This window comes from Panthera tigris, chromosome E3, assembly GCF_018350195.1.
Source record: "Panthera tigris isolate Pti1 chromosome E3, P.tigris_Pti1_mat1.1, whole genome shotgun sequence".
NCBI lineage: Eukaryota > Metazoa > Chordata > Mammalia > Carnivora > Felidae > Panthera > Panthera tigris.
The window spans coordinates 18,080,959-18,100,879 of NC_056675.1; the positions used below are offsets into that span (position 1 = coordinate 18,080,959).

Consider the following 19,921-nt stretch of genomic DNA (forward strand, 5'->3'; position numbering starts at 1 on the left):
AGCTCCTGGCCTGTCCCATCCAACTAGCCAAGTACCTCCTTAACACAAGCCATCTCCCCGATCCTCTCCCTCAGAGCCAGCACCAGACCCTCAACTCAACTTTATTCCAATAATTTAATAGAAAATTAAAATAAATAATATGAAATAGATTGAGAAGATGGCTGAGCTGGTGCAAGCCCAGGCCAGCCTAGTACAAAGTTAAGGAGGTGGGGGGGGCTGGTGGGGGAAGGACGAGGGAGGGAAACTACCCTGCACGGTGGTGGGGAGGTGGTTCAGAACATGGTGGATGTCAGTAAGGGCTGGCTTGACACTTTGGCGTGTACAATGTGCTGAAAAAGCGGGGGGGGGACGGGGTGGGGAGAGAGAGAGAGAGAAGGGGAGAAAGGGAGCTCTAAATCACTCTAAACCAGCTGGTGAGGGAAGAGCAGGACAAGAATGGGATAAGGGAACAAATGCAGGCCTCCTGAAGGGCTCTGACCTAGGGAGGGGGCTGGAATGTACCGTGCTGTTAGCAGTGAGGTGGGAATGAATGGAAAAGGGCCACAGTGAACTGTACCATGCAATGAAGGGACAGAAGATGGGCCCACGACTTGGCCAGCAAAGCCGGGGCAAAGGTATGGGAAAAGGAGGGAAAGAGAGAGGAACTGGGTTCCAGTGGCAGGAGGAAAACAGGGAGAAAGGTCAAAGGTCAGTCCTTGAAGACAATCTGTTGGCCATGAGGACGCTCGTCGTGGGTGATGTGGCGCCGGACATGGATCCTGCGGACACGGTGCTCTCGGTTCTCCTCATCCTCCCCTCGGCCTGCCCCACCACCTCCAGCTGCACCCCCTGTGGCCTCCAGGAGGGCTGGGTCTGGGCCCCGGGGAGTCTCGTAGATCAGGATGTTCAAGGTCTCCTCAAAGATCCGGGCCTCTGGGAACTCCACCTGCAAAAGGCCAGCAACCCCCAGCTGCAACCCTCTGATCCAGATACACAGACGTGCCCCTCCCCCAGCTGGCCCTGCACTGGCACACCCCTGAGCCTTTGCAATCACAGGTTCTTTGGCCTGGACTATCTTCTTTGCAAATTTTTTACTCAGCAAAGTCTTACTTATCCTTCAAGGTCCAGCTCTAAAGTCAGGCAGAGTTATTTGTTTTCTCTCCTTTGCTGCCAAGTCTTCTTGGTATGTTCTTTCATTTGACAAATTTTTACTGAGTGACTGCACTGTACCAGACATTGTTCTAGACATTGAGAAGATAGCAGTGAACTAAACAAAGTTTCTATCTGCAGGAAGTTTACATTCTAGGGGGAGGACACAGACATACAAGTAATAAAAAGGGGGCGGGATTGTCATGGCCAGGAATGTTACAATTTTAGAGAGGGAGTTCAGAGAAAGTCTGGTGGAAAAGGTGACATTGAACCAAGAGACAAAGGAGGAGGGAAGGAGCCGGGTGGATAAGCAGAGAAAGAGCAGTCTGGGGAACAGGCAACATCAAGTGCAAGAGCTCTGGGGCAGGAGTGCACTTAGTATAGTAAGGAGGGAGGCAGTGGAGAGAGTGGAAAGGAGTGAAGTGAGGAGGTGATGGAGGGTCTCTTTGTGTGGCCTGGAGGGATATAACTGACTCTTAACAAGCTGCATTCTCATCACTGGTTTATCTTGTTTTCCCAATTACAGTGGAAACTTCTTGGAAGGTGGGTTGGTCACTCATTCATTCATGCATGCATTCAATGAATGTTTCCTAGCTTTCGCTGTGTGGCAAGTGCCTGTCTAGTACTAGAGAGACAGGAAGAAAAGGTAGATCCCCTACGCTCAAGAAGCTAACCCCTTGCTGCTGGTGTGACAGCCCCCTATCTCCGCCTCTGCCTGCTGCAGACTAAGAAGGAAGTATGATCAACTCTGGGGTTGTGGGGTTGAAAGTTCACGAGCGAAGGTGTCTCAAAGAAAGCTGTGCTTGACTTGCGTCTTAAAGATTAAGCACAAGTTCATTAGGCAGACGGGGCTGAGGAAACAGTCTAAGAAGAGGGACAGTGTGTGCAAAGGTGGGGAGGTATGAGATAGCACTGGGTGCTCAGAGGGTGTATCTGAGGCTCTTCCCTCATATCAAGGGCAGAAGGAAGTAGATGCCATGACAGAGCGCTGGTACTTAACCAGACATTTCATTCACCTTGATTTGAAGCCTGGTGCAAAGCTTAGTGCAGAGTAGGTGCTCAGGAAGTTATCTGCTGATGACTGTCATGTTAATGACTCAGGGATTATACACTCACTTGTTCTAAGAGACCTGTGTGTTCTAAGGTCCTGAGGTTTTAAAAGCCTATTTTGAGTCATGGACCCTTCTGAGATTCTAACAACTATGGTCTTTCTAAATGGAAAGATGCATACACACTCCCAAACTTGCAAACCACTTCCAGATCGCCTGGAGACCCAAATGGCCTAGGTAAAGAATCCCACTGTAATCCAACACCTTCATTTCATGGCAGAGAAACAGGCCCACAGAAGTAAGGTGACATGCCCAAGGTTACAAAAGACCCTGGAACTCGGAACTGCAGCCCTAGCTCCCAGTAACGGACTCTCCGCTGCCTGGTCTGCTGAGCTGCCTTTGTCCAGTCCAGGGTCCTGGTGCTGCCCACCACCACAGCCCTCCCTGATCAGACTCTGAACCCCTTCTGACCTTGGTCTGCTTCTTTTCCGTGGCATAGACAATGGAGGTGCAGCACACCTCGGCGATTTTGCGGCCCTGCCCGTAGAAGGACCAGCAGCAGATCTCGTCCCCCAGTACATCCTTGAGGAAAAGCAGCCGCCCATGGAAGCGCAGGGCCAGTTTGTCAAACAGCTCGATGTTCTTAAGTAGGTTGTCATCTGAAGTGCTGAGGACCAGGGGCCAGGAGGCCTCAGTACACTGGCTTCCTGCCCGCTGTTCCCCTAGCCTAGGGGCCCCCCTACCCAGCACTCTGGTCCTGCCCAGGGGTTTGGTGCCCAGCAGGGAGCTTCCTCCACCCCTGGGGCCAGGCTAAGCGGGCCTCAGGGAGGACCAGCATCTGCGGAGCAAATCCCAGCACAGCGGAGTGGCTCCCAGTGCAGGCTCTGGGGCTGGGCTGCTTCACCTAACGTCCTAGACCAGCTGCTTTTTAACTGAGTGACACCAGGAAAGTTACTTCACCTCTTGGTGCCTCAGTTCCCTCATCTGTAAAATGGAGATCACAATAGTACCGACCTCAAACGACTGTGAGGATGATGGGAGTTAATACGTGTGAAGCACTGACAGCAATGCCTGTTACGGAAAAGCACTTAGTAAATGCCAGCCATTATCATCTAATCCTCACCTCAAGCCTGTTTACTGGTGATCACATTGAAGCTCAGGAATGAAAATGACCTGCCCAAAGTGCCCAGTGGGTAAGTGGCAGAGCTGGAACCCTGGTCTAGGCAGGCCTTCTCTTTGTCCCTCTGTCCCTCCCCCTGGGCCCAGACCTGGGCTGTGCTTGAGCTCAGGACTCCACCCGGTGCACCTCCCGCCCCGTGGTGGTCACCTGGTGTAGGAGTACTTGTTGTTACTGCGGTTGTGCAGGAGCTTCACCACGGGCTGTGGGCGGAGAGAGCATGGAGAAGGGTGGGGGTCAGGCTGCAAGGAGAGGCCCCCGGCCTCCACCCTACAGGGCTCAGGGGCCTCACCTTGGAGGTGCTGGCCAGGAGCTGCTGCTCCTCCCGGGGAGATGTCACCGTGGGGATGAGGCACAGCGGGGACAGGTTCTCCCTTTTTTGCTGGAGAAGAAGCGGAAGGTGGTTAACAGCACAACCAAAGGTCACTCACTCCCCCACTTAAAAGCTGTCAAAAGTTGTTGTTGCCTTTGGGAAAAAAATTCAGACTCCTTAGTGGTCCACAAGGCTCTGCAGGATTCAACCTCTCGGATCTCATCTCTACCACTCTCCCCTACTTGCTGGGCTTCAGCCCCACCCATAGCCTGTTCCTTGTGCCCACCCAGGCCTTTGCTGTTCCCACTGCCTGGAATGGTCTACACTGTTGTATGTATGGCTGGCCCCTTCATACCATTAAGATAACTCAAACAGTACCCCCCAGAGGGTGCTGGTCCAATTCCTGAAGCTCCCTGACCACTACTAGAGTAAAGTAGGCTCCTCTACTTCCTTTTCACATTAACAGCTCATTCTTCATGGCTCTTAGTTCTTCACATTTTCTCACTTTGGGGTATGTTTGCTTATGATCTGGTCTCTTCTCACCTAGGGAATTCCTAGTATACAGTGGATGCTTAGTGTCTGTTCAGTAAATGAACTTGGTTGGGTGGGATGAGGTCTGAGGCAAAACCAGATACATGGGCTTCTTTCCTCTTTCCTGTCTTTAAGAATCTTTATGCCAAAACCCCTCTCACCTCTCTCAACCAGAAGATCTCTTAACTAGAAATTCCAGAAGATTTTTAAAAATTAGGGCACCTGGGTGGCTCAGTCAGTGAAGCGTCTGACTCTTGGTTTTGGCTTAGGTCATGATCTCACCCGGTTCATGTGTTTGATCCCCACATCGGGCTCCGTGCTGAAAGCACAGAGCCTGCTTGGAATTTCTCTCCCCTCTCCTCTCTCTCAAAACAAACGAACAAACAAACAAACATTAAAAGAAAAAAAACTCATATGACTTTTTCTAAAATTAATATGGAAAAATAAAAGTCTATTACTTAGGTCAATTTTTAAAAAGAACCAAGAGAAAAGACTGAATCTATCATATATTAATGTATCCTACAAAGCCATACTAAAGAAAACAGTGTGGTTTTGGTTTGGGGGAACAAACAAGAAACCAATGGAACACAACAGAGAGTTTGGAAATGGGCTGGTATATATATGAAAACATATTTATAAAGAGGACACCACATATCAGTGGGGGCAAGTATGAAGTATCTATTGGTTACTGCTGTGTAATGAACTATCTCCAAACCTGGCAGCTTAAATCAACAATAAAGATTTATTATCCTAGTGTCTGTGGGTCAAGGATTCAGGAGTGGCTCAGATGGGTCGTTTTGGCATAGGGGTCTCCCTTGAGGTTGTAGTCATGTCACCCAGTGCTGCCTGATTTGGACGGTTTGTGTCTGAGAAAGCTTATTCATATGGCTGGCAAATTCATGCTGGCTGTCGGCAGGAAACATCTCATCCCTGTCATCTGGACCTCTCCATAGGGTTGCTTGCATGTCCTCACAAAATGGCAGCTGGCTTCTCCAGAGCAGATGATCCGAGAGACCAAGGTGATGGGCTCAATGTCTTTCATGACCTAGTTTTGTCAGCTCTGTTCAGTGTGGAAGGAAACTACATGAAAGAATGAATACTAGGGAATAAGAATCACCGGGGACTGCCTTGGAGGCTAACTAACTCTACAGGCCACCTTCTGGCTCCTTTGATTCAACTCCTTCCCGTTGAAAAACACACTTCCTCCCTCCCAAGATCCTCCAAAGTCTCATCCCATTTCAGCGTCACTTGAAGTACAGAATCTTATCTAAGTCAGTGTAGGTTGGGATGAGGCTCCTTAGGTGTAGTTCCTTAAGTATAGCTCCATAAACATTTCCACTCTATCTGAAGACCTGTGAACTAAAGAGACCACTCATCTCTCCCATATACCTACTATGCAGTGGTGGAACAGGCATTAGCACAATCACCGGGGCACTCTTGTTCAAACGGTTGGGGAGGAGGTAGGTGGCACACAGAAGTCACTGTTTCGTATCAATTCTGTAATCCAGTTGGATGAATACTGGGAGCTCTCTGATGCCTACTCTTATTCAGAAATGATTCTCTATGGCTCTTGGCTCTGCCCTGAGTCATCCTCCCTTTTCCATGAAAGATAATCCATGCTTGCAGCTCCATGGTTTCCTGCCAGTAGAACTCTGGGGGTCCAAAGGTCTTGCACGGTCTGTCACTTTTGGTCCAAGCTGGCAGTGTTTCTGCCAATATAATTCTCTTAAAAACTTAATGGGTGTCTTGTGAGTCTTGGGGTTCAGTTCATTAGACGAATGCCACACCCACAAATCTTCGTGAGATAAGCTGTCCTCTACTTTGGGCTTGTGCTGAGACTGCTGAGGGGTAACACCCTTAAGTTTCTTAGAAGCACTATTATTTGATTCAAAGGTTCTCTGAGGCATCTTGGATATTTCTGAAGTCTTAACAAAGGATTTTACAATCATATCCTCAGTTTCATCTTTAGAGCATGTTTTACTGAGAATGCCCTATATTCGATCTTTTCCTGGAAGCCATTTGTTAATTTTAACATCATGCGTTACCTGGAAAGGCTGGGGACTTTCAAACCCAGTAATACCTGGCTCCTTTGTGTTCAATTGTTTTTCCTCTTGCTTACCCTCTCCTCTTCTATTTTACTATCAGCAAATATAAACCCAGTGGCACCTTCAACATTCTTTCTGGAAATCTCTTTAGCTACACCACCCAGATCATTAGGTACATTTTCCACTTTCTACATTACTGTAGGAGACAGTGTTGTTAAACTTCTGCCACTACATAACAAGGATCCCCTTTACACCAGTTTCCAGTAACATTTTCATCCCAGCAGCCTACTCCAAGGTCATCAGACTTCTGTGAACAGACCCTCTCAAGCTCTTTAGGCTTTTATTAATATTCTCCTCAAAGCCATGCCAGCTTGTGCCCACTTCCCAGTTCTAAAGCCACTCCTACACTTTAGAGTTTTGTTACCACAGAACCCCACTCCAGATACCCAATCTGTTCTCTACTGCTGGGTAACAAATTACTACAAATTTAGCAGCTTACAACAATAAACATTTATTATGACACAGTTTCGGTGGATTGGGAACTTGAGATCACCTTAGTTGGGTGGTCCTGGCCCAGGGTCTCTCATGAAGTTGGAGTCCAGACATTGGCCAGGGCTGTAGTTATCCGAAGACTTGACTGGACCTAGAGAATCTGCTTGAGATAGTTCACCCATATGGCTGGGAGTCTGTGCTGGCTATTGGCAGGGGGCTTCAGTTCCTCACCAAGCGAACCTCCCTTGTCCTCGTGTGGCAGCTGGCTTCCCCCAGAGTGAGTGACCCGAGATAGGCAGAAATGGCAATGTCTTTTATGACTTGGCTTTAGAAGTCATACACCATCACTTCTGCAATATCCTACTGATTACATAGGTCAGCCCTATTCAGCGTGGAAGGGAACTAAACAAGAGCATGAATAAGGAGGAAGTAAGAATTGCGGGTGGGCATCTTAGACACTGGCTACCACAGAATATTTAGTAGGTGGCACTGGGAAAACTAGTTCACTCTATGGAGGACAAAAAATAGTTAAATCCCTTCATAATTTACATTTATAACAGTGAATTCCATTTAGACCCATATATGAAAGATAAAACCATAAAGCTAATAAAAGATGTAGAATGGAAAAAAACAAACAAAAAACCTTTTTAAGCAAGACCCTGAAAGGATATACCATTAAGGGGGGAAATAAAGGAGCGGGGAGGAATTTGACATTAAAAATCAAGAATTTCACAGGAAGCCTGGGAGGCTCAGTCAGTAAGCAGCCAACTTTGGCTCAGGTCATGATCTCATGGTTCATGAGCTCGAGCTCCGCATCAGGCTCTGTGCTGACAGCTCAGAGCCTGGAGCCTGCTTCGGATTCTGTCTCCCTCTCTCTCTGTCCCTCCCCCACTCACACTCTGTTTCTCTCTTTCTCTCTCTCAAAAAAAAAAAAAAAAACAAAAAACAAAAAACATTAAAAAAAATCAAGAATTTCTCCAGTTAACAACAGAAAACGTGACTTTACAAATAACCCCAGGTCATAATGTTGAAGGAATAATAACAATTATAATTACTCCACAACCCTAATGAAACTACTGATTCACATAAGGATTCTCAACTGGTGTGTGGTTGATAGATAACTGCCATTCACACAGTGCATAAACATTACACAGATTGCTTTACAGCTGGCACGAAGGAAGTGTAACTATAATGGAGGGATCTGACCATTATCATCTGAATCTAGGAGCCAATTCTGAGCATTACCAATGATGGGTCATATTAACAATATTATGGGTCACTTCATATAACACAGTATGAAATACATAAAATTACCTACAATGTATTCTAACCAAAATGTTTAGTGTCAAGTCTTTAAATCTACAGTCTAGTTTATAGAAAACTCAGAATAGGGTAGAGTAACAAACCAAATGACACCACAGGTAAACAACCACACAAATTTGGAAAGTGGGTCACTGTGCAAGACAGCTGGTGGTCTCTTTAACAAGTCAGCATGAACAAAAAAGGGATGGTTTTCGGCTGGAAGAAGACTTAAAGAACATAATAACCAGATGTAATGCAAAGATCTAGACTGGATCCTGGTTTAGATGAGTCAGCTATAAAAGATGTTTCTGGAACAAATGGAGAAATTTGTATACCCTGGATGTTAGATAAGAAAACATTTTATTGACATGGAAAGATGGCAATTATTAACAAATAAACAAAAAAACCAGACTACAAAACAGCACATACAGCACGACCATAATTTGGCGCGCACACACACACACACACACACAAATAGACCCGGAAGGATATTTGGTGCTTTTATTTTTTTTGATTATCTGTGTTTTCTAAATTTCTACAATACATATATATACTGCTTTAAAAATAATAAATGGTTATTTATAATAAAAAAAATCAAGGATTTCTATTCAACAACAGGTGCCACAGACAGGTGACATTTCAAGAGAAAATACTGGCCACAATTAAAACTGACTAGAAATTATCTGAAACAGATTTTCTCAACTAGGATTCCTCACCCAAATCGCAAACCCAGCAAATAAATAATTTGAGTAACTATTTTCTCAATTCTTCCAAGGATGATAAGCAAATAGTACCATTCTAGCTGCACAGGAGGAGAATAAACTTATTATGTACAATATATGCCTTAGGGCTTAATTCTCCCCAGGAACTAAACTAAAATATGCAAGGCTCTTCTGCAAAGCAACAAGAAAAAGATAGGAAACTCAGTAGAAAATTTGGTAAAGAATATGAATAGGCAATTCACAGAATGGGAAACCAAAAAAGTGAGTTAAGCATATGAAAAGATGCTCAATTCATTAGTAATCAGAGGCATGCAAATTAAAATGAGATCACTCCATACGAATCAGATTTGCAAAATTAGAACACTGGATAATGCTGTGTGTGGTTGAGAATATGCAGAAACGAGATCCCTTAAGCATTGCTGATCAAGAGTATAAAGTGCTACAGTCAATGGGGAGAGTAATCTGATGATACTTGCTGAAATTTATTTGTATGTGTTCTGTGACCCAGCAATTCCACTCCCAAACATGAGAAACCCTGGCCCAGGATCCACACTCACAGTGGCAGGTGGCACTGTTTGTAGGGGAAGGAAGAAGTAGGAGGCAATCTAGGTCTCCAACCTCAGGGGAATGTATAAATAAAATATGGTGAATACAAGCCATAGATTCTTGTGCAGCAGTCAGAAGTAAAGAACTAAATGTACATAGAGCAACATGAATAGATCTTGAAAAGTGTTCAAACAGAAAACACAATCGATAGCTCAATGCCATTTATGGATATTTAAAACATGTACATATATAAAACAATGCTTTCAGCTTTTCAAGGGTACAAACACAATCCAAGTATATGTATCAAAACATTAGAATTGGAGGGCTATCTATGGGTCAAAGGGAAATGGGCAAGGGACTGGGAATGACAGGGAAAAAGTAAAAAGAGAAAAGATTTGTATACACCAATAATGATTAAGTACCACGCACTGAGGAGTATGAACTCAATTCTCTAAACCCAAATCTTAACAAAACAAAACCTCCAGGCAAACAAGAAAACTCTGAGTGGGGTGAGGATGGGAATGGTGTCAGGGAAACCTGGAAAGGAGGCAGCTGGAGTACAGAGGAAAAAGCACTGCACCTGGGAATCTGAGCTCTGCAGCTTACTGGCTCTTTGACCTCGAAGGCATCCCCAACTTCCCTCCTTTATGTGGAACAGGAGGTACAAGATGTACACACAATTAGATAGCAGAATTGCTCCTGACACACAGTGGGTGTGAGGTAACACTGGATAAATGTAGAACTACAGAGCAGGAACCCACTTTCAAGATCATTTAATGCAATGGTTTTCAAACTGCAAGTGGTTACTCATTAGTGGGTCATGAATAAGTTTAATGGGTCCCAAAAAGCATTAAAAAGAGAACAGAATATATCAGTGTGTATTTCACTAAAAGTATCATTTCATATAACTCTTATTTAAGTTATATATATGTGAGTATAAAATGCATTTTTTCTTCTATGGGATGCAGTTTGAAAAACATGGATATTGCCCAAAGGAACTCTATATTTTTGGATTTCCAGAACCAGTGAGTATTCACCAAGACAACAGAAAGTTGTTAATAGTTGCCACTTTTTAACACATAAAGGGCATTAAAAAAAACCCTCATTATCTCCTATTAATATTGTATCATAAAAGAAAGGACATGTTTAACATTGTAAAAGTAGAACAGAATAAAAGGCTTATGTAAAACTCACTACACTGTACATATTTTTCTTGTTTCCCTATCTTTTGGAACATGAGGACAGAATGCCAGAGGTAGGAACTGATTCAATCAAGGTCATTCAGTGAGCTGTGGGAGAGGTGACACTTAACCCACAGGTCCTGGCTATGCCTTCTATCTCCTCGGAATCCTAAGAGATCCATAGAAGAGAAGCCCAGCAGTTGGGGCTCTGGAACCCCCAACCTGTTGCATTGGGAGCAGTTCTGCTTCTAGGATTTCAACGCTATAAAAAAAAAAAAAAGTTAAGAAAAGGAAAAAAAACCAAACCTGGTTGGAGGTGGAATGCTGCCTCCCAGGACAGAACCAAATCACACAGGTCACTATATTCTAGTTTAAATTAGTTTTTTGTTTTTGTTTTTTCCTAGTGGCACATGGAGTTATTTAAGATTTCTGAGCAAGGAGGAGAAGAGATTGGGATTGTGTTTAAGGACCATCATTCAGGTGGTAGTGTGAGAGCTCCATTAGCCGGGTAGGAACAGCAAGAAGAGAGCAGTTATTTAACAACTACATTAGTCCTGGCATGAGGTGGTGAAAGAGGTCCTTCTTGAGGCAGCAGGGATACAGTGGAAAGCACCCCCAAATTTTCTGTGGTCATGACCAGTCACGGCCAGGCCACGGGCAGCATCTCTGGACAGTACCCCATATGCCTCTTCTCTCTCTCTCTTTTTTTTAATGTCCTAGTATCTAACTGCTTGGGCAGCTCTCCCAGGGACATGGGCATAGGGTGGGACCCAGAGACCCTCACCTGCAGTGCTAGCTGGCAGTCCTCAATCAGGCCCTGTACCAGGTAGTAGCGCGCTTCGCCTAGTAGCTCCCCCAGCTCTCTGGTACTCTCAGGCAGTGGCACGGACCCATCCCGCAGGTAGTTGAGGATTGTACCAAAGTGACGGCCGCTCCGGTCAATCAGCACCCAACCTGGTGGGGTGGAGAGAGGCAGGAGGAAGGCTGGCTTTGCAGGTGGCTCCGGAGCTGCTAAACTTTTATGAAAAACAGATTTTCCCTCTTCGAGTCTGAATACTGATCTGTCTCAGACCGCTGCCATCCCCAAGAACATCCCTTTTAAAAATCTCCAGGGAGTTCTCCCATAGGCCCCTTTTTAACAACATATTGCAGGCACAGAGAATTAACTCCCTTCCAAGTCTGTCCCATGTTGAAAAACCTCTCACCGTGAGAAAGTTATTACAGATTACCGTATCAACAAACTCTAACCTTTGGTGTTAATTCTGACCATCCTACTTAACTAAAATGTCTACCCCATCCTCCAGTTCACTACCATTTTAATGTTTATATTATTCATAGAACTTATTACTATCTGCAATTACATGTATTTTTTGCATATGTACTTGCTCATTATTTTCCTCCTGCTCCCACAAAAAAGTAAAGTCCACAAGACTAATCTTGTTTGATTCATTTACCAAAGTATCTCGGGCACTAACTGGCGCTTTACAAATAATTGCTGAATAAATACATTCTTCAATTTCAGATATTTGAAGACTGAACTCCACCTCTGAAATTTTAATTCTCCTGCTCTTACAATCCTCGTTATATCCCTCTAAATCCCCCCCGCCCCTCACAAAAACTTTAAGGTTCCACCGGGGCATGTGTGTCCAACCCTGAAGGCAACACTCCAAGAACGTAAGGTTCACTTGCCAAAGAGAACTGTCCACCCTCCATTCTGGTGTCCCTAGCAAACCCAAAGCAGCCCTTTTCTACAATCTGCATTTACAGATGAATCCCTAGAGTGTACAGGGACCTGTGTTATAAGAACACGCTAACAGACAACTCCTCCCGGCTGGTGGTTAGCAGTGCTGAGGTAGAGAGGCAAACATAAGGCTAAGCAGTTAGAAGGAACCTGAAGGTTGCCTGGAAAGGCGCTGCTGGCAGAAGGGCTGGTTCCCAAGTCGTTTGGGCAGAGGAGTAAAGGGTGGGAGAATTGGAGGGAAGTGATAATAAAAATTCTGAAGTGACATGTTGAATCACAACCGTAGCACCTGTTGCGGGGCGGGGGGGGGGGGAGTGATGTTCCATAAACATTGGTTATTTGCAGGGGGTGAAGGACTGAGGGAGATTATGGATGAGAAAGGGGAGATAAGACGGGATGTGGGGCTGGAGGGAGGTGAAAAGAGTTGAGTGGACGATAGAGACGAGAGAGGGGGTAGGAGGAGACTGGGCGAAGGCAGACGGGGATCTGGAAGACCACACAGGTGAGGGCGGCGCGGCGTACCTCCCGCATCGGTGAGCACCTCTGCGCGGCCGCTGAACATGGCCTTGAGCATGGTGTCCTGTCCCGTGAGGGTGCGCAGCGTGGTGTAGTGCAGCGAGCCGCCCACGTTCAGCTTCACGTACTTGCTGTTCGGGGTCAGCGGTTTCAGACCGTAGGCGGCGGAGCCAGGCTCAAGACCCGAGGGCTTAGGCGCTTCCAGGGACGGGGCCTCGGCCGCCGCCGGGCCCGAGGCCTCGGCCGACATGCCGGGGAGTGGCGGCGGACGGCTATCCTAGGCTCTCTCCGCACCCTCCGGCGGCTCCCAAGTACCCAGAGACCCAAGCCCTCGGGTCACACCACCCGGCCCGCGCGACCTCACGCCGCCGCTATTCGGCGGCACTGGCCCTCAGCTCCATCGCGCCGATACCGCCCGGAAGCCGGGGCCGAGCAACTGCGCAGGCGCCTCAAGGTCCCGCCCCCGACCTCGCGGGCCGGCGGAGCATGCGTGCTGGCCTTGGGCCGGGTTGGGAGACAGCGCTCCGCCTATGGCGGGGCGGGGCCTTGTGCAAGGCGGGCGCCCCTCCGCGAGCCCGGGACCCTGAGTGTAGGAGCCCCCCCCCCCACTCCTCCCCCGCCCCGGTCGCGAGTCAGCTGTGGAAAACGAGGTCTCCTCCGCGTCGTTGGGTCTCTGCCCTCAGAGCGCTTCGTGGGCGTGAAGGGCAAGGTTTCCCGCCTCCCATCGCCGCGTTTTTGACAAACCGAGAAGAGCTGCGAACAAAGCACCAAGGGAGATTCTTACAAGAGACTGCTGTGAGGTGGCCTTCTAGGGGAGGTGACAGGAGTGCTAGGGCACGCAGGGTGTGAGTAGGTAAGGTCTAGAGGGAGTGCGTCCCTGAGGAGGTGATGCGGGGCCGAAGCAGAGAAGAGGCGGCCACGTGGAGGTGTGAGGGACAAGAGTTCCGGGCTGTGGGAAGGGCACAAACACAGACTCCAGGCCAGAACGCGCTTGGTGGTTTTGAGGAGCAGAATGAATGTCAAGGGTGGCTGCTGCAGCCAGCCAAGGGTCTCAGAATCCCGGCTGATGTCACGAGACAGCCAATCCTGAAAGAAAGAAGGAATAAGATCGGAACACCTTGTTGACAAGAGCGTGTGTTTTATCTGACTAAATCTACTTTCCTTCTAGAAGCTGCTACTTCAGAGATTTAATAATGGGCCTTTCATGTCTAGCAGGGAAAAACGGAGTTGTAGTTTCCACCATGCTCCCAGTTCACGGAGTGATCCTAGGCAAGCCACCTCTCTCTGGGCTTGGTTCCTTTTTTGCTTAGCGAGGGGTGCAGATTTCAGTGCCCAGGGACGGGAGTGTAAATGAGTGGGGTGGGCCATTGTAAGGCACTGGGGAGTAATGGGGCCTGGGGTGACCTAAAGAGTTCATGTTTTACCAGAAGGGATTGTCGATTGTGATTTTACAAGTGTAGCTGGTGAAAAAGAGAAAAGCAGCCCATCACAGCTGAGAGCTGGTGGGCACTCTCCCTCTAGAAGCCTTGGTATTGCCAGGAGCTGGCCTAGCACTGTCAGCCGGGCTGTGGTGGTGTCCTTTTGAGCATAAACAATTTCACAGAACTCCCAACATCAGACAAAGGCAGTCTCTGATGGATTGAAAGACCGTTTCATAATCATGTCTGAACACAAAAACAAGAACATTGTCCCAACCACAAAAATGACCAAACATAACTCTTTCTCCCCCCCAGTTTGAGTGACTGCCTTTTTATTTTTTTACCAAGTACGGCTTTAATCCTTGATCCGTTCCTCCTAAATTCTAGATAAGAATTATTAAGATAACCAAAAAGAATTACCCCTACCTCCTGACAACTTCCAACCTAGCGCAAATCTCCCGTTTCTCAAACCCTCCTTGAAAATCATCCAACACAAGCCTAAATCCTGTAATAAATAAGTCCTTCCTAACACACGCTTGCTGAGATGTCCATGATGGGGTTCCCCGTGGTGTGCCATTGCCCCTGTTTAACTACAGGTGTGTTCCCGTTGATCTTTGGCTGGAGGGCATTGTCAGAAATGGGGAATCCACAGAGATTCAGCTAAAGCCCTTACCACCGTGGACTGGAACCCTCCACTCTAGTAATAATGTACACATCTGAGATCCCTTGTGTCTCGGAGGTGCCATCCTGTCCGTGACCAGGAGCCAAGTTCTCACTATATTGAGCTCTAATATTTTGTTAAGACCCTTGTGTGTTAGGATTATTTTGTTTTCCTTGGTATAATGTCCCCGTTGGTTTTTTGGTTATCCAATTCGATTTTTATTTTTCCTTGGTAAAATTGTTTTCGGGCTTTTTATACCTGCTGTTATGGTCTGACCTCCTGTCTAGTGTTTTGAATGCCATTTGTCTATAACAGGAAACGTTTCTAGGGAAAGGACAGGTATACAGTCCTGGATGTCTAAGGGCATCACAAACCTGTTACTGCTCAAACTCTAATGATTGAACATCACTTGTCCCTTTAAGAAGCTGGAGATGCCAACCACTCAGGGGTCATATAACTAGTTAGCATGCTGGAGTGTCATTTATTACCAGGATAAACCAGACAAATCACTCTATCAACCAATGCCCAATAAGTCTGTACTATAACGAGTCTTAGAGGCTATGAAATTCAAAAGGTATCCTCGGACCAGTGTCTTTTGGGTAAACTTTGCAGATTGCCATTTTAAATTGTTATAAGGTCTTCTTCCTCAGTTTTGTTTGTGTCCCTGCAAACTTCTTTGTTTCATTTCTTCTGACCAGAATCAGGACATTTTCTCTGGTCCCTGTCAATGAAAATTGGCCTTTGGCAAAGTTCTGCAGATGCAAGGTTGCACAGCATCCTTATGGATCCTTGTCTCAACTAAGATTGGGCCAAATACCTGCTTCCTTCTCACAATTATACTAACTTGTACCCTTATCTCTTTGACACAGTCTCACTAGGGACAATTTAGAATTGCAGTGGCCCCTAACAAGATTATTTATTTGAGAGGTACCTTAGAACAAAAAAAGGAAGAAAGTCTCCTGAGGAGATTATTTGTCTTATTTGTCAAAAGGAGAGATTATCTTATGGGGTGCCTGGCTGGCTCAGTTAGTGGAGTGTGCAACTCTTGACCTCAAGATTGTGAGTTCAAGCTCTGTATTGGATGTGGAGCCTACCTAAGAAAGAGAGAGACAGAGAGAGAGACAGAGAGAGAGAGAGAGAGAGAGAGGTTATTTTGTTTAACATAGGTGATTATTTCATTTCCATACTTTGGAGATTAATAAATGCTGACTTTTTAATTGTATAGCTGTATTACATTGCCAAGTGCCTCGTTTATTTTTTTTTAAATAGGCTGGAATATCACTGTGTGTGTGTGTGTGTGTGTGTGTGTGTATTATGTCAAAATGTGTTTTGTTTTTTTTTTAACATTTAAACTGTTTTCCTTCTCCTTGTGGGAAAAACATGAATTAGCCTTTTAGAGTGATAATTTTATATTTGCCTTAAGTAGCTACCTCTCACCTTTTTTGCTGTCCATTTTCTTCTCTTGGAAAACTTTAAGGAATTATTCTGTTGAATGTGTGCACTCTAGAAATATCTAATCTAGTTAAACAAACATGTCTAAACTAATTGTTAAACTATATATGATTTCTTCAGTGTGCACTGAAAAGTATATTTATGTAATAGGCTTTGTTATTATAGTACAAGATAAGAAAAGGCCTCAGTTCAAAGATAAAGGAAGAGCTTTTGGCATAATCCAATGTCTTTAAATTTAAATTTGCCATGTAAAAATAATACCAGTACGATATTTTGGTTTGTATAAGATCAGTGTCAGTCTTCTTGTGATTTAAACCTTCTTATATTTTATATTGATTTTAAAAGTTAAGTAAATTATCATAGTTTTCAGATACTATTTTCCTTAAAATATTTTCCTTTTAAAAATAGTCACCATGTTGGGGTGCCTGGGTGGTTCAGTCAGTTGAGTGTCTGGCTCTTGATTTTGGCTCAGGTCATGATCCCAGGGTCATGGGATCGAGGTCCACATCAGGCTCTGTGCTCAGCATGCAACCTGCTTAAGATTCTGTCTCTCTGCCTCTGCCCCTCTCCTCCACTCACTCTCTCTCTCTCTCTCTCTCTCTCTCTCTCTCTCCCTCCCTCCCTCAAATAAAAATAAAATAAAATAGTCACCATGCTGTACATTACATCCCCAGAACTTATCATATAATTGGAAGTTTGTACCTCTTGACCACCTTCATTCATTTCCCTTACCCCAACCCCTGCCTCTTTCAATCACCGATCTGTTCTCTGTCTCTATTAGTTTTGTTTGTTGTTGTTTAGATTCCACATATAAGTGAGGTATTATGGTGTTTCTCTTTCTTTAATTTATTTCACTTATCATAGTGCCTTCAAGTTCCATCGATGCTGTCACAAATAGCAGAATTTCTTGCCTTTTTATGGCTGAGTAGTATTCCATCGAATATACATATCAATCACATCCTCTTTATCCATTCATCTATCAGTGGACACGTGGGTTGTTTCCATATCTTGGCTATTGTAAATAACCCCTTGGCTTCAATAAACATAGGGATGCATATGTCTTTTTGAATTAGTATTTTCATTTTCTTTGGGTAAATACCCAGTAGTGGAATTACTAGATCATATGGTATTTCTATTTTTAACTTTTTGAGGAGCCTCCACACTGTTTTCCACAGTGGTTGCACCAATTTACATTCCCAATGACTGTGCACGAGGGTTCCCTCTTTTCCACATCCTTGCCAACCCTTGTTTTTTCTTGTCTTTTTGATATTAGCCATTCTCACTGATGTGGTGTGATATCTCCTTGTGGTTTTGACTTGCGTTTCCCTGATAATTAGTGATGCTGAGAATCTTTTCATGTATCTTTTGGCTATCTGTATGTCTTCTTCGGAAAAATGTCTATTCAGGTCCTCTGCCCATTTTAAAATCAGATTTTTTTTTTTTTTGGTGTTGTATAAGTTCTTTATATATTTCAGGTAAAAATATCATTATTGGAGTTTTTTTTTAATGTTTATTTATTTTTGAGAGAAAGAGAGAGAGAGCGGGGGAGAGGTAGAAAGAGAGGGAGACACAGAATCCAAAACCGGCTCTAGGCTCTGAGCTGTCAGCAACAGAGCCCAATGTGGGGCTTGAACTTTATGAACTGTTGAGATCATGACCTGAACCAAAGTCAAACACTTAACTGACTGAGCCACCCAGAACCCTAATCCCATCATTGGATAGTCGTTTACAAATATCTTCTTGCTTTTAGTAGGTTGCCTTTTTGTTTTGTTGATAGCTTCCTTTGCTGTGCTAAAACTTTTTATTTTAGTGTAGTCTCAATAGTTTATTTTTGCTTTTGTTTTCCTTGCTTGAGAAAACATATCTAGAAAAATGTTGTTAAGGCTGGTGTCCAAGAGGTTACTGCTTTTATGTGTTAAGAAGTTTTATTATTTCAGGTTTCACATTCAAGTCTTTTTTTAAAAATTATTTTACGTTTATTTATTTTTGAGAGACAGAGAGAGATAGGGAGAGGGGCAGAAAGAGAAGGAGACACGGAATCCAAAGCAGGCTCCAGGCTCTGAGGTGTCAGCACAGAGCCCGACGCGGGGCTCGAACCCACAAATTGCGAGATCATGACCTGAGCTGAAGTCGGACGCTCAACCGACTGAGCCACCCAGGCGCCCCTCACATTTAAGTCTTTAATCCATTTTGAGTTTATTTTTGTGTTTGGTGTAAGAAAGTTATCCAGTTTTGCATGCAGTTGTCCTGTTTTCCCAGGATAAACTGTTGATTGATGAGACTGTCTTTTCCCTATCGTGTATTCTTGCCTCCTTTGTTGTAGATTAATTGACCATGTTAAGTGTGGGTTTATTACGAGGGTCTTTTCTGTTCTGTTGATTTATATGTATATTTTTTGTGCAAGTACCATACTGTTTTGATTACTATAACTTTGTAGGATAACTTGAAATCAGGAATTGTGACACCTCCCACTTTGTTCTTCAGGATTGCTTTGGCTACTTGGAGTCTGTTGTGACACCATAAAAATTTGGCGATTATTAACTCTTGGTACTTTATTTTTTTTAAGTTTATCTATTTATTTTTTGGGGGGAAGGGCAGAGAGGGAGAGAGAGAGAATGCGAAGAAGGCTTAGTACTGTCAGTACAGAGCCTGACACAGGGCTAAATCTCACGAACCATGAGATCATGACCTGAGCTGAAATCAAGAGTCAGATGCTCAAACCAACTGAGTCACCCAGGCACCAAATATCTCTTTTCTTTAGATATTTGTTTCCTGTATATTGTTTCCTCTACAACTATTCTTGATTTTTCCTTTCCTAGATTCAGTCCTCAAAATTAGACTAATAACACTATTAGGATATTTTTTATGCCTAAATTAGCTTCGATTTTCTAAAAAAGCCATTAGGTAACACAGAGATCTTCTCCTTTACTTTATAAAATGAAGAACAATAGGAATCATTAGGTTTACCAGGAATTCTCCAAACTCCTCTTCTCCAAATTCTCCTATTAGTTTGAATTCATTAAATAAGAACTCTTTTGTCTTCTATACTCATAATTAAAAAATAATAAACCAAAGAGTTTTCTTCCTAAGTCATTTACACGTGACTAAAGTGTAGGTTAATGTAAATATCTGTCAATGATTATATGCTTTTTAGTAAAAAAAAAAAAAAAAAAGCATAATCATTTTTTTAAGTTTTTATTTATTTAAGGGGAGAGAGAAAGAGAGAGTACAAGTGGGGGATAGGCAGAGAGAGAGAGAGAGGGAGAGGGAGAGAGAATCCCAAGCAGGCTCCACACTACCAGTGCAGAGCCCAATGTGGGACTCGAACTCACAAACTGCGAGATCATGACCTGAGCTGAAGTCGGACTCTTAACCAACTGAGCCACCCAGGAGCCCCAAGCATAATCATTTTTAAGCACAAAAATTGGTGTGATAACTACAAAAAGATCAGTTTCCAAGATTTTAGTGTCACAAGCATCTTTCCTTTATCTTCATGAAAAGTCTGAACAAGGGGCTCCTGGGTGGCTCAGTGGGTTAAGCGTCTGACTTCGGCTCAGGTCATGATCTCACAGTTCATGGATTCGAGCCCCGCGTCGGGGTCTGTGCTGACAGCTTGGAACCTGGAGCCTGCTTCGGATTCTGTGTCT

At 44.6% G+C, this 19,921-nt stretch overlaps 1 protein-coding gene across 2 annotated transcripts; it reads right to left on the reverse strand.

Moving 5' to 3' along the window:
* Positions 1-95: 95 nt before the first annotated feature.
* KCTD13 (potassium channel tetramerization domain containing 13) lies at positions 96-13,187 on the reverse strand. 2 transcript variants are annotated; one of them, XM_042971643.1, is made up of 7 exons: positions 12,750-13,187; positions 11,271-11,440; positions 3,647-3,736; positions 3,505-3,557; positions 3,192-3,248; positions 2,649-2,844; positions 96-925 (listed from the first exon to the last, which is right to left on the reverse strand). In XM_042971643.1, the coding sequence occupies exons 1-7, from the start codon at positions 12,991-12,993 to the stop codon at positions 689-691; spliced, it is 1,047 nt and encodes a 348-aa protein (XP_042827577.1). In that variant the 5' UTR covers positions 12,994-13,187; the 3' UTR covers positions 96-688. The 2 variants fall into 2 exon arrangements, with proteins under 2 accessions (XP_042827577.1, XP_015398075.2); XM_015542589.2 differs by lacking the exon at positions 3,192-3,248 and having other exon boundaries at positions 12,750-13,185.
* Between the last annotated feature and the right edge of the window lie 6,734 nt (positions 13,188-19,921).

Coding starts and splice junctions, on each gene's coding strand:
- KCTD13 (XM_042971643.1), bottom strand. CDS start 12,993: ATGTCGGCCGAGGCCTCGGGCCCGGCGGCGGCCGAGGCCCCGTCCCTG. Junction 3,737..11,270: donor ACTGCCAGCTAGCACTGCAG/GTGAGGGTCTCT, acceptor CTTCTTCTCCAG/CAAAAAAGGGAGAACCTGTC. Junction 926..2,648: donor CGGAAAAGAAGCAGACCAAG/GTCAGAAGGGGT, acceptor GGCCTTTTGCAG/GTGGAGTTCCCAGAGGCCCG.